Here is a 23,811-nt window from a genome sequence, read left to right as displayed (position 1 = left end):
ACAACGAGAGACAAGTCCTGCCCCATCTGAGATCAGGGCCTCATTGTGTTGCACACAGTCCCTGCCCCAGCTGAGATCAGGGCCCCGTTGTGTTGCACACAGTCCCTGCCCCAGCTGAGATCAGGGCCCCGTTGTGTTGCACACAGTCCCTGCCCCAGCTGAGATCAGGGCCCCGTTGTGCCGGGCGCTGCACAGACACAGCGAGAGACAGTCCCTGCCCCAGCTGAGATCAGGGCCCCGTTGTGCCAGGTGCTGCACAGACACACAGCAAGAGACAGTTTCTGCCTAAAAGAGTTTGCTGTTCAAAATGCGGACCATGCGAACAGATACACACCTGCTTAGCGTTGAGTGCACACTTTCCTGATTGCAAGCTCACAACTAAATAAAATGCCTATGTAATAAACGAGTAGTAAAATGCCAGATTTAATAAGCCAAAGCTGACAGTGGGGTGCAAACACCCCAAACACCCCAAAACCATCTTAACACTTTTGTAAAGGAAGTTCAACCCTTGCCGTCGTAGTATGTCTGAGAAGGAACAGTGACTGCGCACAGCCCATAATCCACGGCTGTATGCGCTGCTCACGGTCACAGCTGGTGATGGGCCGCATGCGTCCGCCTTGAACATTCTGCCCTGAAATGCCAGTGCTGCTCGCTCTCACTGTATCATGCGTCTCAGGCTAGCGGGTGTGTTCTCTGATTAGCCCCACTCATGGAATCAATTGACCACCTCAATTTTCCTTTAAAAAAAATGTAAGATTTTACTTTTCCTAATTATGGAATAAACCTTTGAAAAAAGACCTCTGGAGGCTTGCAACTAAAAGGCAAAGAACCCTCTTCCTCCCCCACCCATGATTTAGGATTTAAAAACTGACGGGTCAAAGAACTGCACATTCTCATCTAAAAAAAATATATATTTGCTGTTCGAAAATGTTTCCGAATGAAAAAACAGCAGTACCAAGCGCAAGAGCAGCACCAAGTCCTTCCGCCACCAAAGCCCCGCTTAACCGGACCGGAGAATTGGGTTGAATGTTTCCACTCTCACATCTACATTTCCTGTGTGGTCTCACAGCCCCGAGAAGCTGCCAGCGCTTCTTGTAAAATGTGCTACCCTACTCTGGTCAGTGGCACTCTTGTGGGCACTTGTTTTCAGTCTGACGGGTTGGCTTGAGGACATGACTCTGCTGAGGCTGGGGGAGATGGAAGACGAGGAAGGTTACACGGCACTCAACCTCCGGCCGAAGAGGGGAAACTCGGCGCGTCTCTCTCCAGATGGACACCGAGGTATTGACGTAGGTTATCTTCAGTTTGCGACATACCGCCATGGAGAGCCGGGTTTTATGCCAGAGGGTTCAAGCAGGAGATGAGTAGAAAGCATCTCCCACGGGCATGAGACCAGGGGTGCTCTAGTAGCGAGATCTGGGTTCTCATCCTGCCTAACCAATCTTGGGCATTCGCTTTCCTCTCCCACCATTTCTCTCTCTTGTCTATTTTATAAGCACTTTGCAGGCAGGGGTGGGCTCTCACAAGGCACGTGTACAGGGCGCAGCGCAATTCGGGCCCCATTTTGTGTGGGAACCTGTTGGGGCAACCACACCATTACCCCAATTCACAGCTGCCGTGGTAGTGAGGACGGAGCTGGGGGCTGCTGGCCATATGGACAACTCTCTGGAGCAGAAAGAGGCCTCGTCTGGATAAAATTCTTACTCAAATCTGGACTCTGCTTTTGCCCTGCTAGATGGGGCTCGTTTTCTGGTATTGACGGCAGCCTCTTCTCGGTGGGGGTAGGGAGGATTAGGTTGGTGGACGTCCGCCATTTCCTGCTGAAATAATTTTGCAGGCTAATTTTTTAAAATTAAATCTCGATTTAAATGAGAGTCTTACCGACCTGTCGCTGGGGCTGACCAAAGCATTTATTATTATTATTCTGTCTCTGCTTTACAATAGCACCTAGAGCCCCCATCCATGAGCTTTCGTGCTAGGTGCTGTACAGAATAAAGCCCCTTCCCTCATGGGGGGAGGGGCACAGGCCCTTGGGGGGGCAGCTCTATACCCCCAAAAGTGGCAGGGGCCATGGGTGAAAGGAATGGAGCTGGGGAAGCAGCCTTTAATGGCACCCCGAATGCACCATACTGCCCGGAGCGTATCACACGACACTCGGGAGGCAATTTAAAGAGCCGCAGCAACTCCTGGGGTAGTGGGCCAGGAATCCCAGGTCCTTTTGAATTGCCGGGCCCTGGGCAACTCACCCTCTTGCCTCCCCCTGTCAGCACACCTGCCTGCCCTAAAGAATCCACAGCCTAAAGAGAGACTTCTTAGCCCCATTTTACAGATGCGGAACAATGAGATACAGGACCCAGTTCTACTTCTGCGCTCACTACTGCCGTATCCGAGACTAAACTTCCCCAAGATCTGGGGCACACTGAGGAATTAAACCCTAATCCGCAGGCATCCTCCGGCAACACGCTGAGCCTATGTCTAGAGCAGTGTTTCTGGACAAGTGGTGCAAGTACCCTCTGGGGTACTCGAGAGACGTCTGGGGGGGAGGGGTACGTCAACACAGCTGAAATGTGGAGAAAACGGCATTTTTGTTTTCAGTTTCATAGCGCTTTATTATTTTTGTACTTTTTACACCCAACAATTTTCACCACCTGCCCGGCTATGTTTATGTGGTTTACACAAATGTGTTGCAATGATATTAAAAAAAAATGTTGTGTGTCTGAAAACTGCAGGTACTGGGGGTACTTTTTTTTTTTTTTTTTTTTTTAAACGAGTACTTTATAAAAAAAATTGAGAAACAAGGTTTAGATGGCAGGCTTCTTTTGGAACATAAGAACATAAGAACGGCCATACTGAGTCAGACCAAAGGTCCACCTAGCCCAGTATCCTGTCTGCCGACAGTGGCCAGCACCAGGTGCCCCAGAGGGGGTGGACCGAAGACAATGATCAAGGGATTTGTCTCCTGCCATCCCTCTCCAGCTTCTGACAAACAGAGGCCAAGGACACCATTTTATCCCCTTGGTGTAGGATTTCCCAGAAAAACTTTTTAAAAAAGAGCATCCGCACAGCAAAAGCACACTGAAAAAAGTGATCTGCTTTTTCGACAGCATCCACTCAGCGTGGACGCTATCTATCTCGCGTTGAATTACTATGGATGGAGTGGCCAACAGGGCACCTGTGCTTTTTCCTCTTTCTTCTTCTTGCAAAAAAACTCCCTCTTCCCCGTCCACACACACCTTTTTCCGAAAGAGCTCTTTCGGAAAAAGGCTTCTTCCTCATAGCAAGAAGTTTACCAGTGTTGGAAAAACCCCTCTGTTCTTTCAATTTTTTCCCGAAAAAACGTGATTGCCATGTGGATGTTAAGTGACTTTTTTGGAAAAATGTCCATTTTTCCCCAAAAACTGCTTTATAGACATACTCTGATTGACTTCAGGGAGAACTTTGGACCTAAGATTCAGGGCCGATAACAAGGTTTACTTCTGCCTTAGCATCTTTCCTGTTCAAAGCACGTTGCTGTAGTTGACTAACAAAAGACATAGGGAGGCATGAAAGCAGTTTTCAGGTATCTAAAAGGGTGTCACAAGGAGGAGGGAGAAAACTTGTTCATCTTGGCCTCTGAGGATAGAACAAGAAGCAATGGGCTTAAACTGCAGCAAGGGAGGTTTAGGTTGGACATTAGGAAAAAGCTCCTACCTGTCCGGGTGGTCAAACACTGGAATAAATTGCCTAGGGAGGTTGTGGAATCCCCATCTGTGGAGATATTGAAGAGTAGGTTAGATAAATGTCTATCAGGGATGGTCTAGACAGTATTTGGTCCTGCCATGAGGGCAGGGGACTGGACTCGATGACCTCTCAAGGTCCCTTCCAGTCCTAGTATTCTATGATTCTAAGACAATGTTTCACTAAATCTTTCATCTTCCAGAGCCTCCTACGAGGTCCCGTTGCTACAAAATCGCCCTAGGAGCTTTGGGGGCCTGGTTTCTGATTCTGACATTAGCAGGAATTGCACTGGGTGTCTGGGGTAAGTGTCTAGGAACCGACCTAGTTTTGAAATCTACCAAATGCAGCAGACAGATTTCTATGGTCTGGAGCAAAGTAACAGCATAACGAGGCAGATTCCAATTGATTTTTATCGTTTAAATCGAGAGCATCCATGTATTTATTTTTGAGCCCTTGTTTCAATTTTTCTCAAATTAAATTGTGAAAAGGGAAGGGTTTCTGTATTTTCATCTATTTAGATTTTCAGACTATTGGGAAATTATCAGAGGGTAGCACAGCAGTGGGGTCAGATGAAAATGATTTAATCAGAGCAGCTGTTCTTATTTTAAAAGTTAAAGCTTTAGAACCATGTAAACAGAAATTGTCAGTGTCACAAGGAAAACTAGATTATTATCCATAAAAAGGGTTTCACTATTTTGTCTCTGTTTGGTGAAACTAAAGTTTACTGATAAAAATCAAATTCTTCCAATTCTATGTACTGCAAATTTTTCTCTAACAGTCCCTGCTCCAGCTAAGATCGGGGCCCTATTGTGCTGGGAACTGCAAAGACACACAGGGTCCGTCTAGACTACAGGCTTTTGTCGACAGAGGTTTTGTTGACAGATACTGTCGACAAACAGCGTCTAGACTACATCCAGTTCTGTCGACAAAGCAAGTCGCTTTGTCGACATGAGAGTGTAGATGCAAAGGACAGTGTAGATGCCATAATGCCGTTTGTCGACAGAACTCTCTCGACAAAAGGCGTTATTCCTCGTAGAATGAGGTTTACCACCATCGACAAAACTGCCGCGTTCTGTCGACGTTATGTCCACAGAACTCGGTGGTAGTGTCGACGCAGATATAGTTTTGTCGACAAAAGTCCACTTAGTCTAGACACACCCACAGAGAAAAACAGTTCCTGCCCCCAATGAATTCAAGACAAAAAAAGTCTCTGTGCCCCCATATCACAGGCGGGAAACTAAGGCACACGGAGATGGGGTGACTTGCTCATGGCCACACACTGGGTCTGTGGCAGAACTGGGAACTGATTCTTCACCTCCATCCACTTCCTTAACCATCAAGATAATTGGAATTTTTCCATACATCTGAGCCTCAAACCACCCTTCCCTTTGCCCTACCAGCTTTAACCGGTCCCAACTCCCTGACGGAAAACCCCATGCATGAGCCCTTTACAATTTTAATTTGATATCGAGATTGGAACCAACCATCTCCTATAAGACAGGAGAGCTATAGATCCCCCCCACAGTAAAACGCTGAACATTTGGTCTCCTCCCTTTGCCAGATCCACGTTGCCTGACACTTTTTTACAATCAGACTCGGCCAAGCTGCTCCCTAACCCAGCTTTGCTCTCTGCCGCTGTTAAGTTTTCCAGGGCCCAGCTCATGACGGCCAGACTGGAGCAGCAGAGGACACATCCCTGGAGGAGCTGGTGTCTCACCTGAGGCAGCATCTGTGTGACACAGCACCCAGCCGCTCTGCAGGTAACCCCGCCTCCTTGGGATCCCGGCCGGCTACGCGCACGTTGCACTTCTGGGAAGAAATGTCTGCCCTTCCCAACATCCTGTGGCAGGGTCAGCTGTCCACAGTGTCCTCTGTAAGCTAAGCACTTGGGCGGCCACCCAGGAGAAATTCAAGTGCTTCCCAGCTGATTAACAGAGCGCCCAGCAGCGGCAAGCTGTGTTTCTATTGGTGGTGCACATCTGCCCCTGCTTCGTTGCACATGTAACCCACACACCCTCTGGGTGGGGTATATTGTCCCATTTAGTGGCACTGAGACCACTGACAGAGAGCATAATGAGTCCTCTCTACAGCCTGAGTTAAAGCCACATCTTCACTCTGTGAAGATGGGTGCTGCCGCCGTTGATCTTTCGGAGTTTGATTTAGCAGGTCTGGTTAAGACTCGCTAAATCAAACTCAGAAGGTGTTCCTGCCAGTGAGCGGTACTCTTGCTCTTGCATAGAGTAAGGGAAGTCGATTGGTGCATTTGCCCCCATCGGCCTCCCATTGTGGGAATGCTGCCAAGCTCAGCTTAAGATAAGCTGACTTCAGCTCATATTTTACATTGTGTACCTGAAGCCGAGCTGCCAGGTCTAGTGTGGAACTGTCCTAAGAAGCAGCTGGCTTTTAGCTCATGTTGTGGGAGCTCAGGCACTAACCAGGTCCCAGGTTTGAGTCCGCTGGTCAGCGTTATGCATACAACAAAATTTGTTCCGCACGGGGATGGGAAAAATTAGAGGGTACAAAGCTTATCAGTGAGGTTTGAACCCCAGATCCTATCACCCAGATTCCCACAGGCTGAGCTAAAAGAGTAACTCCCATAGCTGGTGCTAGGAGAAAGCTATTCTCCTTTTCCAGGATGTGCTCCTGGAGGGGGATGCGGCACACACTTTGCTAGTGTCAAGTCACTGGCAGGTTCGAACCGATTCCTTGGAAAGTTTCTGTTGATGTTTGGCTGTGTGGAAAGGTGACGTGTCCAGGAGAAATATGCCCTGGGCTCATAATTCTGTCTTCCTCTACCACCTCCAGTGATTGGCTTGGTGCAGGCGCTGGGCCAGTTTTGTAGATCAGCTAAGACACCTAGTGGTCACTCAGGGTATTTCTCAGCCTCGACTCAATTTTTTGTTTTGTTTTGAGCTCAGTCCTGACCCGAAGTTCCCTGCTCTCCTAGCTCTGGATTCCCCCTCTCCTTCCAACTCTGCCAATGCCCCTCAGTCTGAACCTGCGGCTCCCTGCTATCCCCGCCTGGGCTTCCTCCCACTTCCCAGGTCTGCCACTTCCCCTCAATCCCAACCCACAGCCTGGAGCTGCCCAGGAACACAGCTCTGCTCCTGCCCCGATGCTAGTTTACTCATGCTGAAAATCAAATGAAACCCTCCCCACAACACCATTACAAATAGAGAAAGCCAAAATATGTAAACTAGGAGATTTCACAAGAAAGCTCCTGTACAATGGGATGTGATAGTACAACAGGTATTGACTAGTAATAGTATAGATATAGTATATAGGGATAGGATAGTAATAACACAACAGGTATAGTACTATAGGTAGAGTATAGGCTAGTAATAATACTATAGGCATAGCACTACAGCAGTGGTGTGCAACCTGTGGGTTATGCCTGAAAAAAGAGTTGTGCACCACTGCACTATAGCATAGGATAGTAACAATATTACAGGTATAGTGTGATTGGTATAACATGAGATAGTAACAATGCTACAGGCATAGTGCCACAGGTAGAGTATAGGCTAGTAATAATACTACACTTTTAGTAATATAGATATAGGCTAGAAATAATACTACAGCTATAGTACTATAGGTATAACATAGGATAGTAATACTACCACAGATATAGTATTATAGATAGAGATAAGATAGTAGTAATACTACAGATATAGTACTATAGAGATAGCATAGGATAGCAATATAATACTGCAGATATAGTACCATAGCTATAGCATAGGATAGTAACAATTCTACAGGTATAGTACTATTGGTACAGCATAGGATAGTAACAATACTATAGAAAAAAGTACTGTAGGAATAGCATAGGATAGTAATATTACTACAGGCATAGTAACTATTGGTAGAGCATAGGATAGTAACAATACTACAGAAAAAAGTATAGTGCTATTGGCAGAGCATAAAATAGTAACAATACTATAGAAAAAAGTACTATGGTAATAGCATAGGATAGTAATATTGCTATAGATATAGTACCTATTGGTAGAGCATAGGATAGTAACAAAACTATAGAAAAAAGTACTATAGGAATAGCATAGGATAGTAATACTACTACAGGCATAGTACCTATTGGTAGAGCATAGGATAGTAACAATACTACAGAAAAAAAGTATAGTGCTATTGGTAGAGCATAGAATAGTAACAATACTATAGAAAAAAGTACTATAGCAATAGCATAGGATAGTAATATTACTACAGGAACAGTACTATTGGTAGAGCATAGATAGTAATACTACTAAAGATACAGTAGTATAGGCATGGTATGGGATAGTAATAATACCATAGATATCATAGTATATAGACATACAGTAGTAATAGATCTGTAAGTATATGACCAGATAGTGATAAACTCTAAGTATAGCACAGACATAGTACTATAGGTATGGTGTAATACTAGTAGTAGGGGAGAGTAATCACAGTACAGGGAAGGAATTCAGCAATATTTAGAATTCTCAACTCCACTGACATAGTCCCTGTTTGTGTTTCTCTCCCCAGAGGGCTCCAGGTGCAAAGTCTGCCCCCGGGACTGGCTCTCCTATAGGAACACATGCTACTGGATGTCTAAAGAGAGCAAGTTCTGGAGCGAGAGCAGCAACGACTGTGAAACGAGGACGTCTCAGATGCTGGTGATCCAGGACAGGGAGGAGATGGTAAAGGAGCAACGCTGGGAGCTAAACTTTGTCTGGGGAGATTTGGCTGCATAATACAGTGGACGTGACTCACGCAGAGGGAGGAGGGTGACTCTTGGAGGTTCCATATGTGGCTGAACAAGCTACTCTGCAGAGTCCCAATATAACCCAGCACCCTCAACAGAAAACTCCATGGGCCTGCCCCCTGCTGGCTGAAATCAGTGCAGCTCTGCCGTAGGCATCAGAGGCAGCCCTATGGAGTCGCGTGTGGAAGGGAAGGGGCTTGCGAGTAAGAGGGAGGGCAAAGAGCATGGCCCAGCTCCAGAGTGTTGGTCTCAAGAGCCGTAGGAAAATGGCACCTCCATCCCATCCCTGCTCTGCTTCTGCATGGCACCCTCAGGGGCTAGTCACTAGTACGGCCTCCGGGCCTATCCCTGTGCTTTCCCCTCCATCTAGAGGGCACAGGTAGGGAACTTGTTGGAGTTAACGCTGTCCTGTTATATTGTGCAGATGCCAGGGTAGGGTGCTCTGCTCCGCCTCAGCATCCAGCTACCTCTCCCCAGTCCCAGGGGACTCTCAACCACATGGTGTTCCTTGGGAGGTGGAGGCTCTTTACCCATCCACCCTCCTCTACGAGTCAGGCTCGCTAGCCAGACTACATCTCCCATGATACACCCCACAGCTCAGTCCGTGTTGCATTGCGGTGTCAGAGTGAAAGGCAATTTCATGTTGGGCTGACTCACGGGGAAATGTTTCAGCTCAGTTCCACGAGGGGAAATTGATTTGGGTTGAACCAACCCAAATCGGCAGATTACATTTCAGTTGTGCCGAAAGAGAAGGGACAAAAATTGACAAACTCGAGATTAAAGGTGCATTTTCTGTTGGCAAATAATTCAACGGCCGATTACCGATTTTGGCCTCTCACATAAGTGTCATAAAAATAATGCAGTGTCAGATGTATTTGAGCATTTTAGACCCCCATGTTCTGTAGATTCACTTGGGCTGAGAGCCAAGAAACCAGAGAATTATATTCACCCCGGTACATCTGTCTCACTCTTCGCAGGAATTCATACACAACATTACTCAAGGAACAAACCTGGTTTGGATTGGACTCACCATTCAATCGCCAGAGCAGAAATGGATCTGGGTGGACGGTTCCCCATTAGATCAAAGTCTGTGAGTGTTCGTAAGTGGTTACGGTTTTACAGGAGGTGGAAAAATTGCAATAGACATGTTGGCTCCACGAGATGGATGAGATAATAACTTTCATTGGACCATCTTCTGTTGACGAAAGCTCTTCCTCATCCCCAAGTATTACCAAACCCTATGGTGTGCAACTTGCAACCCATTGTGGCTTTGTGTGTGACCCACACAACATTGTGTTTACTTTTGCCCTCATGCCGGGTTGCCACGTTCGGCTGGTTTCCATTATGCATTGATCGTAAGAGCCGAGCGCTTCCTCTGCATCCAGTTACAAGACCTGCTATGGTTCAATTGACACACGCCGCAAATTCTATCTATGCAAGCATAGTTAGCAAAACTATCCTATCACTCGCCTGTCCTACCATCTGAAGAAGTGGGCTGTGCCCACGAAAGCTCATGATACCAGCTACATATTTTCTTAGTCACTACCGTGCTGCAGGACTATTCGTTGTTTTTTAAGTTTCATCCTATCACGGGAGACCATCTTGATTACAATAATTTTGTTGGCAATTGAGATGAAGAGGGGCCACACATGTGGCCCACTCATTAGCCTATGTTCCTGATTGTTGTCCTAAACTCATTCCACTTTTATGCCTATGTAACCACACACTTTCTGGGTGCGCTATTCCATCTCATGGCACCAAGAAGCGTGAAGCGTCCACACTATTTCTATTTCAAAATAGCCATTTTGTTATTCCTTGTGGAATGAGGTTTACAGAAATCGGAATACGCCATCCGTTATTTCAAAATTGTTTCACAATAACAGAGTTGCTGTGTAGACGCTCGCATTGTTATTTCAGAATAACGGCCCTTATTCCGAAATAACGCTGCTGCGTAGACACACCCTAAGATGCCAAAGGACTACTCATTGTTTTTAAAGTTACAGACTAACACAGCTCCCCCACTGAGACTCCATGTCAGGCAATTTTTAAATGAAGATGAGCTGCTCTTCTAAAAAATCTGTTCTAGGAACTATTTCGGGGCAAGTCTCTGGTTTGTGTTATCCAGGAGGTCAGACTAAGATGATCACAATGGTTCTTTCTGCCTGTGAAATCTATGAAAACCCAATAGATCCATATTTTATTTTATTTTTTTGGTGGAAATGTCATTTCAAATTGGTCTTTCTTTTTTAAAAATCAAAAAGAGTTTTTAAATGATCAACCAACATCTCCGGTCATCGGAAGAAGTGAGCTGTCCCCATGAGAGCTCATGATACCAGCTACATGTTTTGTTAGTCTATAACATGGGTTCCCAAACTGGGGGGCGTGACTCCCTGGGGGGGAGCATGAAGAAATTCCAGGAGGGGTGCGAGGCAACCCAGCCCCATCAAATTTTGCTACCCCAGTCAGTTCCTTCTTTTTTGCTGGGTGCGGGCAGGGGCGAGGATTTTTAAAAAATCAAAAAGGGGGTGTGATGCCGAAAAGTTTGGGAACCACTGGTCTAGAAAGTGCTACCCGACTATTTGTTATTTTTAAGATTAACATCGAAACAAACATTTTCATTTGGTCCAAATGTTTAGTTTGATCCCAAACTGACTTTATTTTTTAATTTTATTTTATGATTCTCCAAAAATGTCAGCAAGTTGTGGCCCACCAAGAAACACATTTTTCACAGACTTTTCTAAATTACTGACAAACCGGAAAACCATTATTCACCCAGTGCCAATTGCAACCGGTTTCGGAGTCATTATCTAGACATGATCAGTTGTCCGGTGCTTGATGACTACATTTGCTGACATTCTGAACAAAATTTCACACTGATTCCACCACAGAAATTTTAGACTTTGAAGTGACAAACAGGGGATACCCCTGAAATCTTCTTTTATCGCTAGTAATATATCACATGTTAAATCACAGCTCTTTTGCAGGTTCCCAGTAACGGGCTCTGCTGAAGGAACCAGCTGTGGCATGATCAGAAGGAATCGGATTAATTCTGAGTCTTGCAACACAGAATTCAAGTGGATTTGTCAGACGGGAGCCATCCTGCTCTAAACCCAGTGGTCCCCTTCCTGCTGGAGATGAAAGCCTTGCATTTTATTATATGAGCTGTAATTTACAAGAGGAATGTATATATTTTTAGCCCACGGCTTGATCACCACATGATTTTGAAAAGAGAGGAAGAAAAATATTTCCAAATATAAGAGGATTAAATTGTTTTCTTTTGAGGAGGGCTGGTTTGTGGGGTGGTGTGACGGGGTAGACCAGGCACCAAAGCCTCCTGCTGGAGTCTTGTGGCTTTGCCACACTCCATCCCAGAAGAAAACCTATAGAGAGGTCCTCCAAGAAGGCTAGAGTGGCTGCTAGGGAAGCAGCCAATCAGGGGCCAGAAAGGCTTATAAAAGGAGCTGAGAAACGGAAACGCAGTCAGTGTCTCTGAAGTCTTCAAGGTGTGCGGGCTGGAAGACTGACTGGCAGAGAGTGAGCGGCAGCATCACGGAGAGCTCCGTTGGGCAACTAATGAACAATGTTGGGAGTCTAAGGCCAGGTCTATACTGCATCTTGTAGGTTGACTTAAGGTACACAACTCCAGCCACATAAAATAAGGTAGCTGGTGTTGACATCCAGTAAGCCGAGCTTGGTACCATCTCCACAGCGGGAGGTTGATGGGAGCAAACGCTTGCATTGACTTCTCCTATGCCTTGCAAATTGAGGAGCAATGTCCACTGGAAGGGGAGATGCCCTCAGCGTTCCATTTAGTGGGTCTTTGTTAGACCCACTAAATCAAATACCAGAAGATCGATCTCCAGTGTGACAAGTATAGATGTGGCCTGAAGTAAAGTCCAGAGGCAAGGACAAGGACGCTGCCTCTAGGAAAGGTTGCCCTGGGGTGCCTGCTCTCTTCAGAGTGAGGAAACAGGCTGAGAGACACTAGCAGAGGGCGCCAAGATGGGCCCCTGTTAGATGTGTACCCCAGAAGAGGCACCCAGACACAGACTCCCGCAGAGTCCTCGTTGTTTGCAGATACAGATGAACCCTGTGAGATTCATAGCACTTTAAATTGTAGTGTAGACCAGGGCTCCAATAAGTAACGAATAAACATTATTACATTTTGTCACAAACATAACTTGACATCTCACCTTGCTCTAGATGTCCCGGGAAGGGCTGGCATTAATATTTGGACGTTATATCATGTTTTTCCTCCATAGATGAAGGAAATATAGTCTCATCACAGTCCCTTTATAGAGAAGGAAGACACTGGCACAAAATCAGTGTTAGAGTTGGGAATAAACTTTAGAGCTCCTAAATATCTAAGTATCTAAAAGGGTGTTACAACATGGAGGAAGAAAAATTGTTCTCCTTGGCCTCTGAGGACAGGACAAGAAGCAATGGGCTTAAACTGGACAAGAAGCAAAGGAGACATAGGTTGGACATTAGGAAAAACTTCCTGCCTCTCAGGGTGGTTAAACACTGGAATAAATTGCCCAGGGGGGATGTGGAATCGCCATCACTGGAGATATTTAAGAGCAGGTTGGACAGACCTCTCTCAAGGATGATCAAGATGGTGCTTGGTCCTTCTGTGAGGGCAGTGGACTGGACTTGATGACCTCTCCAGTCTCTTCCAGTTCCAAAGTTTCATGATCCTATGATAAAACCCAGCCCAGTATATTATCCATTGGCTGGTAAGAACGCTATATCGGAGACAGAAGTAGTAAGCGGGCAGGGTGGTACCCAAGCATTAAGACAGGGCATTATTATGCTCTGGGAGACACTGTCAGCTTTCAGTTCAGTTAAAAGGTCAGGTGTTCAGGATTAGAGCTACACAAATAATAGATTTATTCAGCTCTCTGGCAATTCTGGAAAAAATCTATATTTGGGGCCTCACTAAAAATTTTGACACATTAAAACTAGAAAGTGCCAGGCTATACAATGTGTTGGCAAAACGGAAATGCTTCACTGTGAGTAACTCTTACCAAAGGGGTTTTGACTGAAATCGGGCAGCCGGGTCGTTCCGAACTGAAAATCAAAATGCAGAAAGGTTGAAACGAAACATTTAGATTTGATTTGACGTTCTTAGAGGGTTTGTTTTTTCTGCCCCAAACAATTTGGTGAAACCAATCCAAATGCAGAATAGGGTTCACTGCCGGCAAATCTGCATTTATTTGTTGAAAAATAAAGTTCATCTAAAAAATGTCACCTGGCACTAGTCAGGACTATGCTGTGTGGCTGCAGAAGACTGGCTTTGTGTATTTGCCACTGGGACGATCCTTAATCAGAGTTGGTTGGCTGTCCATCTGTAGAGGCCTGTTTCTATCAGTGGATATTTGCAGATAGAAATCTGTACCCAGGCAAGGCTGTATCCATCATTCTACAATCCCAAGGGAACTATCACCGCTTGACAACACACATCTTCTATACACAGATAAAATGCTCACATTTATTACACAATTCACATTATCAAACAACGGAACCCCCCCACACTCCATGAAGAACATATAACGGAACTCCAGGTCATACAAAAACTCCTTGAAATGCAGCTATAAGTTCAGAAGGAAGCAAAACGGTGGCTTGCAGTTTAGTCTGAGATAATGTGAACTTGGAAACCCGACTGCGAGCGTGAGCTGACCCAGAATGACACAACAGAGCTCCCATCGGCCGCACGGACCCTATGTGAAATAACGTGTGAAAAGAAAATCCATCGATAATGTAACAATCACACTCTGCCTCTCCTCAGTAGACCACAAGGCACTTCACACAGGAGGTCAGCATTGTTAGCCCTGTTTTGCAAATGGGGAAACTGAGGCAGAGGGCAGCAAATGACTCACCGAAATCTGCTCTATAAGGTGCTTCTCTGCTGCGTTAAGTTCTCAAATTTGCAAACTCCTGACTCGATATTCTAGGCAGCAAAAGAGGCTGTGAACCTCCAGCACTCTGGCAAACGGTTCTTGTTCAAGAGCTCCGAGCGAATCGATGGCAGAAGCGTCACTGATAATAGAATTTAATCTGTATTTAGGATTTACCTGCCCCCAGGGCCGTATAAACAGTGAAAGGGACAATGTATCTCTCCTAGACGGAGACTATAAAAGAGAAATAAAAACCACGTGACCTAGCAGCAGGCCAGCACTAAAAGGCACTACACGCCTCAGCCTGATAGCACCCAGGTGCCTGAATCAGCAGGCCGCATCGCTCCGACTGGGAGAAACTGAGGCCCAGAGAGGCTAAAGCCAAGCTCTTTGTCGAAGGTGGGTGCCTAAAATCAGACAATTCTTTAGGTGTTTGGTTTCTAGACGTGCCAAGAAGAACATCAGAATGGCCATATTGGGTCAGACCAAAGGTCCATCCAGCCCAGTATCCTGTCTGCCGACAGTGGCCAATGCCAGATGCCTCAGACGGAGAAAACACAACAGGTAATCCTCACGTGATCCCTCCCCTGTCATCCATTTACAGAGAAACAGAGAAACACCATTCCTACCCATCCTGGCTAATAGCCATTGATGGCCCTAATCTCTATAAATCTATCTAGCTCCTTTTTGAACTCTGTTAAAGTCCCAGTCTTCACCACATCCTCTGGCAAGGAGTTCCACAGGTTGACTGTGCGCTCCTATGGAATTCACTGTGAGCTGGGGGGCCGTCAAGAGGGTCTCTGAAGGGCTGGAGAAGGTGAGGAGAGGGACACTGTGAGAGTCATGGAAAACCCAATTTGAGTCTCAGATTTCAGAGATAAGCTGGTGGGTCTGATTGCAAAGGAGGGGGAGAAACCCCAGCAGCATCTGTTCACTGTTAAACAGAGCCCGTTTGATGTCGAGACCCCAAGAAAGGACACATCGGTGCTCCCACAGTGCAGCGGTTTGCTCTCAGTTTTCAGAGTCGAACCGATTTAAGTCCTTAAGCTCTGGCATCTCCCTGGTGTGTCTGCGTGAACCTTCCCTCCGTTGACGAGGCATAGGGTTTGTTGCAGATCCAGCTTCTCATGATGTAGCACCGCGAAGCGCTGACTGCAGTCTCCTTCAGATACGCACAGTCTGCATCCCCCCTGACTTCAAACCTGGGCAGAAAAGCAAGAGGGGATTTGAAAGCACCCAGTTTGGCCCTGCCTCAGTTTCCCCTGCCTCCGTCTCCCTCCGAGGTGCCTGGAAACCAGCCACTCAGCGCAAAGGGCTTTAAAACCGGATCACCCTTCTCTTGGGGTCTAAAATATGGAACAGGGTCTGGCTCCCAAGCCTCCTTTCATCCGCCCACCTAGGTTTAGGGTTTCCACGGCCCTCTTTCCTGGGACCGTGTGGTTCAAGTCCTGGTCCCTCCAGCCTGAACACGTTCTCCCCTTTAGACCAGGGCTTCATAGCCCTCAGGGACCAGGTACTGGCTGAATGCTCTTCCTCAGCAGCTCAGCCTCTGATGTATCCAAAGCCTTGCCCTGATCGATTCCATGACGTCCCCCTAGCAATTTGGCCAAAGCCTTATTCTACAAGGCAAGCCCCGATCAACAAGCCAGGCCTGGAAACCTCCTGAGTTCCAGCTATAAACCCGGCTCGGCTTGATGCGGCGTCCCAGGGGAACAAAGAAACTCACAGGAGGTTGAATTTGGTGCCGTTCACCCATTTCCACTCACGATCAGTGCCCCTCTGGAGTCCTATCCACGGGTCTGTGGTGCCTTTGTACCGCAGCATGAAATCCTGGTGTGGATAAAGAAGCCAAGAGGGAGCTGTTGTGAGCCACGGCCGTTAGCGACTGGGCTAACGGAGAGCATTGATCTGGCGCGGTGTGCATGGCCAAGCTGGTGCAGGAAGAGGTCTGGTTCTGTGGGACATGGCACAATGTCACAAAAATCTGGCTTTCCGTCACTCCTTCATGTTACTCCATCATGCTGTGGCATGGGTAAGGCACATCCCGGCTGGTTCACTGCCCTGATCTCAGCTGGGGCAGGGACTGTCTCTCGCTGTGTCTGTGCAGCGCACAGAGGCCCTGATATCTACGAGGGGCTCTAGACACTAACAGATAATCATAGAGCTGGAAATTAGAAGTTTCCAAGGGAGAGAAGGTCTGGAATAGCTGACCAATCGGCAAACACCCTAACTAATTTGAAGGTGGAGTGTGAGAAGTTGAGATTGCTTGTGAGAGAAGGTACTGAACTTGGTGACTTTGCTCATCTGATGTCCCTACACTGAGAGACAGTTGCTGCCCCAAGGGCTCAGCCACAAGACAGACAACTACGAGGATTATTAACCCCATTTTACAGATGGGAAAACTGAGGCCTCAAAGAGAAATCAAGATTTGCAAAGGTAGCTCGTGATTTTGGGGGGGCCCTTGTCAGAAGCCTTGGCAAGCTCTGATTTTTAAGAGGGTGGGAATTTAGCAATTTCTCAAGTTCAGGCCCCTTGTGGGCATCTGATATTGGTCACCCCAAAATTACTTGTCCCTTTGAAAAATGCAATAGGCTTATAATGGGAGCTGCCATTCCATGTACACTCTCTGTGATCTCATCCATGCCAAGTTTGAATCTAGCTACCCCAGGCCTGCCAATGGGTGGGGAGGGGAGGGCAAAGAGACCCATTGCCCTGTGTCCCAGCTGTTATAAGGGGCACTGAGCCATTGCTACTACTTAGGTGGTGGCCAGAGCCCTTTGGACCCTTTAGAATTGCTGCCGTAGCTCTGCTCAGCTCGGCTGCGAGTGCTGGGGCAGGTGACTCTAAGAACTGACTGTTCTTGCTCCCACTTCTTCCACCTTCAGCCCCGCCCCTTCCAGAGCAGGGAGTTGCCCCCCACACACATACACCTTTCCTGGGGGTCCGGCAAAGCTGACAGCTCTGATGAGCTACTGAAACTTCCATGCCATTTGGCTTCTTTACCACCACAAGGACCAGAGACTGTTTCTTCAGGGCTGGAACCCTGGAATGGGCCAGCCACTCACGTTCCAAATCTAGAACCCAGAAATGAGCTGGTCGCCAGTTCTCTGAATTCAGAACCCCGGAGCTAGTCAGTCACTCACATTCCAAACCTGGAACCCTGGCGTACACCAGTCACCAGCATTCCAAACCCAGAACCTTAGAACAACTGACTAGCATTCCAAATCTAGAACCCCGGAATGAGCCTGTCCCCAGTACTCTGAATTCAGAGTCCCGGAGCTAGTCAGTCACTCACATTCCAAACCTGGAACCCTGGCGTAAGTCAGTAATCAGCACTCCGAAACCAGAACCTTAGAATAACGGAATGACTGGCATTCCAGATCTAGAACCCTGGCATTCCAGATCTAGAACCCTGGAAATAGCCAGTCACTAGCATTCCAAATCTAGAACCCTGGAATGAGCCAGGCACCAGTACTCAGAACTCAGAACCCTGGAACTAGTCAGTCGCTAACATTCCAAACCCGGAACCCTAGAATAACGGACTAGCATTCCAAATCTAGAACCCTTGAATGAGTCAGTCACTAGCATTCCAAACCCAGAACCCTAGAACAGCTGACTAGCATTCCAAACCCAGAACCCTAGAACAGCTGACTAGCATTCCAAACCCAGAACCCTAGAACAGCTGACTAGCATTCCAAACCCAGAACCCTGGAACAGCTGACTAGCATTCCAAACCCAGAACCCTGGAACTGACTAGCATTCCAGGCCTAGAACTCTAAAACGAGTCAGTCTTCAGCACTGCCGTCCTAGGTTATGGAGCTTGCCATCGAGAACAAGAAACTAGTGTCTTCCTTACCAGGTCCTGCTTGGTGTCGATCCCAGCCAGGGAGGCACCCAGGGCAGAGCAGCGGCTCCGGCTGTAGGTCCAGTTCCCTTCGGCCTCTGTGAAATAGTAGCATTTCCCTTTGTACCCGATCCAGCCATCCGCACACGAGTCAGGTCTAGGGGGCGGGCATGACTGCTGGGTTTTAAATGCCATCACTGAAAAGAAGAAAGAAACTAGTTCTCTCCTGTCCCACTTCTCTGTGTCACAGGAGCAGGAAGCGAAAGAAGAACCCTCCCTCCCCATACTTAGACTTTTTGCTTTTGTTGCTCTCTGTGGATCTGGGAGAGGGGGGTGTATTTCTGATCAAAACAAGAGCCAAAGACACCCCAGAGCAGCTCTCAGGGGAGCTCTAAGGGGAGCTGCTGTCCCCTTTTAAATCCAGGCCACTCACAGGCACCTAATGGAATAAAAGGCCTCTTGTGCGCTATTGCAGGGAAGTGCTCATAGAAAGAGAAGCTCTTCTACAAGCAAAGAGCTCCAGGGTCTCCTGGCCGGGACTGGGAAACACACCCCTCAAGAACAAGGGTTGTGCAACCCCCAGAACCCAAGGGGAGAAACTTTATTTCAAGTTTCTTTGGAAGTAATGAAGTAGAACCCCAGTAGGGAAATTTTGCCTCATCCTCCTTTGGACTATGTAAGGATCCCTGAGAGAAGGCAAAACGAGGCAGGGTTCCATAAGGCTGTGCCATGCCTCAGTCATCTGGGAGGTGTGAAACCTGGGTTTGAGTCTTTGCTCAGAATCAGTCAGAGGGGGATGTTAAACTTGGTTCCCCATCTACCAGACGATTGTGTTTGTCTGTGACCGGGGAGGGCAAAAATTCAAAACACTCGATGTTTCTCAGGGAAATTCAATTCGGTTTCCAGGCCAACACTGCTCTGGGAATTATAATGCTGCTCTAACTGAGAAGGGAAGTGGAGAGGGAGGTAGCCGTGATGAGGTTTAGACACATCGCTACTGGGAAGACAGGGTGCAGGTCTGAAAGGAACAAATACCAGGTTAACTAAAAGGCTGTTTACTCACCGGTCCAACAACTGAAAACTCCAGCAAGAAAGAAAACTCCAGCTGCAATTTTCGACTTGTGTCTAAGAATTTTGCCACATGAACACCTATCTTCTGAAAGAGAAAAGGCCATTAGTATCTAATGGAGTTAGCCAGGCATCAGGCTTGTCCCAAACAAAGTTAGCCGGCAAAGTTAATGTACCATGTCCCTCACGTCCTTTAAAAAAGGGAATGAAAGTTCAAAGGTTTGGGCAGGGTTCTATAGGGTGATATTTATTTCTGATCTCATCTGGATAGCTGCTAACCTCTTGCCCTTCCCAATTCTAAGATCTTCCAGGACCCAACCCTCAGCCAGGTGGGTGTCAAATTTTGGTCTGACGGCACTTGCTGTTGTCTGCAGGAGTGGAGCTGCTTCGAGCCCCACACTTGGGGCACTGAAGGGGGAGTTGCTCCAGGCTCTGCACCTCTCTAGGGATGGCCCAGGGCCTGCGTAGTGCAAACCAGGCCTTGAGGTGTAATGCTTTTCAACACGCTTCACTCCCCGAGCCCCCTGAAAGAAGGAGGAAGGAGTGGCCGTCGGGTTACCTTTTCCAGTTGAGTAATGCTTCCCATGTTCATCTTTCCTCTCCATCTGGAACTAGCTGGGAACCGAGCTGCCCGAGTGTCCAACCAACTCTTCCACTGCTACAGAATTACTTCTGGTCAGCTGTGACAGTCCCAGTGTGATGTTCTTCAGTTTCCTGAGGTTTCGTCCCTTGAGTTACCGTCTGCTTTGTTCTTATACCAGAGACTACAAGAGACCAGACACAAGTTCTCTGGCTGAAATTAATTTGACCTTTCAGGACAAATACATGGAAATGGGTTAAGCGGTGTAAAATCATAGAAGTAAAGGGCTGGAAGGAACTTCAAGAGGTCACCAAGTCCACGCCCATATGTTAGGCAGGAATATGTAAACCTAGACCATCCCGGACAGGTGTTTGTCTAACCTATTCTTAAAAACCTGGAGATTCCACAAAATGTTCCAGTGCTTGACTATAATTAGAAAGTGCTTTCTAAGAGCCAACCTAAATTTTCTGAAGATTATGTCCAACCTCTGGAAGGCCTTGAGACCAATTGATCTCCATCCTCATTATAATAATCTTTTATTTACAGATTTGATGACTCCGCTTTCTCTTCTCTAGAGTAAATATGCCCAGTTCTTTCAACATTTCCTTGCATATCCTGTTTTCTAAACCTCTGATCATGTGTGTTGCTTTCTCTGGATTCTCCCCCTTTTTTCGTAAAGTGTGATGGCTAAAACTGGACAGAATACTCCAATGCGGAAGAAAACATTCCCATATATTTATCCTGCATGTTTAAAATAACACTTTTGTTAATACACCCCAGAATTATGTTAATAGACCCCAAAAATGGAGTCATTCTGTGGCCCACACTGCCACATGTAGCAGAAGGAAGATTCCAGGGCTGGGGTTTAAAGAAAAACAGATTTGTCCCGCAACAATATTCTGTTTCTAGGCTGGTCTCTACTACATGGTGGATCGATGCTGCAGCGATCGATCCATCGGTTATTGATTTATCATGTCTGATTAGGCACGATAAATCAATCTCTGAATGCTTTCCAGTCGATGCAGGTACTCCACTAGGACGAGAAGGGTAGCTGGTGTCAACAGGAGAGCAGCCCCCATGACCTTACTGCATGGTAAGTACATCAACTTCAAGTCACGCAGATTAGACTGACGGTGGGAGTTAGTGTAGACGAGACCTCGGGGAATATTTCTGAGCACTGTTGTGAACTGTGGTCGCAAGCCTGTTTCCATTCGAGTCACCTTTCCCTGACCCTTTTCAGTCATTTGTAACTTTCAGAAATGTCCATTGTGAGTGTTGAAATTTTCCCGTACCCCCGCAATCTGTAACTGAGAAGAACAAACATGTGCTTTGGGTAACGTGAAAACACTTTAGTTGTTCTCAGAAGCCCGGCTCTTCAAAGGGATGTAGGTGCGTAAGTCATGTAAGGATTTCAGAGAGAGTTGGCTAGGAATTGGAGACTTGAAGCCCAAGGCAATGGAAGTTTCAAACCTGCATTTGAAAATACCACTAGGCACCTACTGTAAAATTTCTAATATAATGCACACTTTTTTTCCAAATTTTTTTGGGTCAAAGTCAGGGTGTATGTTATATATAGGAGTTATTGTTTAAAGTTTTATTTTGGCAGTTCCGTATCAAAGACGACAAACCTCCGCTATGCCGACGCAGTAAACATGAAATCAACATCAACTGAAATGGCAGAGATTCTTAGAATGCTTTAAAATATTTAAAAACAATACATAATATGAAATTTATGTCTTACTTGTCATATGAAATAGTTTATAGTTAATTAATTGCTGACTTTTATGAAAATAAATTATGAACATGGACACATAAATGGATGTGAAGTTGAATTTTATTCCCATAGACTAGCAAGCATATAGACAAGCGATTCCAAACCTTTTTTGGCATCACGCCCCCTTTTTGATTTTTGAGAAACTCTCATGCTCTCCCCTCCCCCCCGAAGCAAAACTTGTTGAGTAAAAAAAAAAGGAACTGACTGAGGCCAAAAAACAGAAATTGGAGCAAAACTTAAGGGAGGAGATTGACGGGGGAGCGGGGAACGGCTGGGTCACTTCGTGCCCCCCCTGGAATTTTTTCACACCCCCCCAAAGGGGCACGCCATGATATAGACTTTCAAAAAAGTAAGTAAATCAATAGTTGGGGTGTGCATTATATATAGGAGTATAGATTTTTTCATGATGATAAAATTCAAAAGTCAGGGTGCACATTATACAGTGGTGTGCATTATATTAGAGATTTTACAGGTATTTGCATCTGCAGGTGTCTTAATACCTCTGAAAATTGGGGCATGTGTCATTGTTTCTCTAAATCAGTGTTTCTCACCCTCAGGGGTACTCAAGAGACATCTGAGAGATACATCAACACAACTCAAATTTGGAGAAAAATGAATTTTTGTTTTACAGCGTTTTATTATTTTTGTACTTTTTACTCCCCAAAAATATCATTGCCTGCCCAGCTACAATTAAGATGTTTAAACAAATGTGTAGCAATGGTAGAAAAACATTTTTGTGTCTGAAAACTGTAGGTACGGGGGGGGGGGGGGTACTTATTTTTTTTAAAGGGGTACTTTATAAAAAAAGGTTGAGAAATACAGCTCTACATGACTGGCTGAAGAGCCCACATGGGCTATGTCTAGACTGGCATGATTTTCCGGAAATGCTTTTAACGGAAAAGTTTTCCGTTAAAAGCATTTTTGGAACAGAGCGTCTAGATTGGCACGGACGCTTTTCCGCAAAAACACTTTTTGCGGAAAAGCGTCCGTGGCCAATCTAGACCCGCTTTTCCGGTAAAAAAAAGCCCCGATCGCCATTTTTGCGATCAGGGCTTTTTTGCGGAAAACAAATCTCTGCTGTCTACACTGGCCCTTTTGCGCAAAAGGGACTTTTGCCCGAACGGGAGCAGCATAGTATTTCCGCAAAAAGCACTGATTTCTTACAGTAGGAAGTCAGTGCTTTTGCAGAAATTCAAGCAGCCAGTATAGACAGCTGGCAAGTTTTTCCAGAAAAGTGGCTAATTTTCCGGAAAAACTGGCCGGTCTAGACACAGCCATGGAGTTTAAGACAGAGTTAAGAATTGAACATCGGCTCTCAGTCGTAGCCACCTTATCACAGTTAGTTGTTACCTTCAGAAGATCTCAAAGCACTTCCCAAAGGAGCTCACTATCACTACTGCCACTGTACAGAGGGGGAAACCGAGGCAGTGACTGACCTGAGGTCACCCAGTGGCCACCAGCAGAGCTGGGCGTAGAATGCCAACCCACTTCAATGCTCACTGGGCCTCACTGCCCCATTTTGTCAAGGCTGGACTCTTTCTTCCCCCAAACCAGCATTCTCTCCTTGGGGGCAGGTTAGCCCTGAACACACGGCCTTATCGCCGGGCTGCAGTGCTGAAGATCACCACTGCGTGTCAGCATTGAGCCACCAAGTCTCCCCGGTTAAAGGAGAATGTGCCAGAACATTCCAGCAAGTCAGTCGAATCTTCCCCATCTGAACTCTTTCCCCCGTCTGGAAAACGGAGGGTTTTTTGGACCAAACAAAAATGAATTGCCATTCTCCCCAAACCACACTTCCGTAACTGCCCTAAGTGCAAAGATCTGACATTCTCCTACCCCAAATTTCTTTTCTCACACCTCTTTTTTCGATGAGACACCATCTTTCCCACCTCATCCCCCTCCGTCCCCTGCATTTCCTTTTCAGAGTGCTTCTTTTCACCCCATCCCCTGCCTGCTTGGGCCAAGTATCCACCTTCCCCTCAAGTACCCACCTCATTAGGCCCCTGAGATAAAAATCATAAACTCACCCTTTTCCTGCAGCATCAACTCTGAATGCAAAGTCACCGGTCGGCTGAGAGAGAGACCCTTGCAACAGATGTTCTGTTCCTGTTTGATAACGGGGTGAAATACATTCCTGGGGGTGGAGTTACCATGATGACTATAATTGGGTGAGAAATCCGTGAAGAAAGCATTAAGCAA

At 46.5% G+C, this 23,811-nt stretch overlaps 2 protein-coding genes across 6 annotated transcripts; one reads left to right on the top strand and one right to left on the bottom strand.

Moving 5' to 3' along the window:
• The first annotated feature begins 733 nt into the window (after window positions 1-733).
• LOC112544462 (killer cell lectin-like receptor subfamily F member 1) lies at window positions 734-11,921 on the top strand. The gene is made up of 6 exons (XM_075914177.1): window positions 734-1,281; window positions 3,920-4,018; window positions 5,361-5,477; window positions 8,230-8,384; window positions 9,427-9,539; window positions 11,434-11,921. Exons 1-6 carry the CDS (start codon window positions 1,173-1,175, stop codon window positions 11,555-11,557), a joined length of 717 nt encoding a protein of 238 aa, XP_075770292.1. The 5' UTR covers window positions 734-1,172; the 3' UTR covers window positions 11,558-11,921.
• Window positions 11,922-13,920: 1,999 nt separating this feature from the next.
• LOC102460371 (C-type lectin domain family 2 member B-like) lies at window positions 13,921-23,799 on the bottom strand. 5 transcript variants are annotated; one of them, XM_006110608.4, is made up of 6 exons: window positions 23,640-23,799; window positions 19,818-20,067; window positions 19,254-19,346; window positions 18,203-18,387; window positions 16,073-16,176; window positions 13,921-15,548 (listed from the first exon to the last, which is right to left on the bottom strand). In XM_006110608.4, exons 2-6 carry the CDS (start codon window positions 19,861-19,863, stop codon window positions 15,389-15,391), a joined length of 588 nt encoding a protein of 195 aa, XP_006110670.1. In that variant the 5' UTR covers window positions 19,864-20,067; window positions 23,640-23,799; the 3' UTR covers window positions 13,921-15,388. The 5 variants fall into 5 exon arrangements, with proteins under 5 accessions (XP_006110670.1, XP_075770306.1, XP_006110669.1 ...); XM_075914191.1 differs by having other exon boundaries at window positions 19,254-19,343; XM_006110607.4 differs by having other exon boundaries at window positions 19,818-20,022.
• Between the last annotated feature and the right edge of the window lie 12 nt (window positions 23,800-23,811).

Source organism: Pelodiscus sinensis, chromosome 32 (assembly GCF_049634645.1).
Source record: "Pelodiscus sinensis isolate JC-2024 chromosome 32, ASM4963464v1, whole genome shotgun sequence".
Classification (NCBI taxonomy): domain Eukaryota; kingdom Metazoa; phylum Chordata; order Testudines; family Trionychidae; genus Pelodiscus; species Pelodiscus sinensis.
This window is presented reverse-complemented; position numbering and strand designations above follow the sequence as displayed.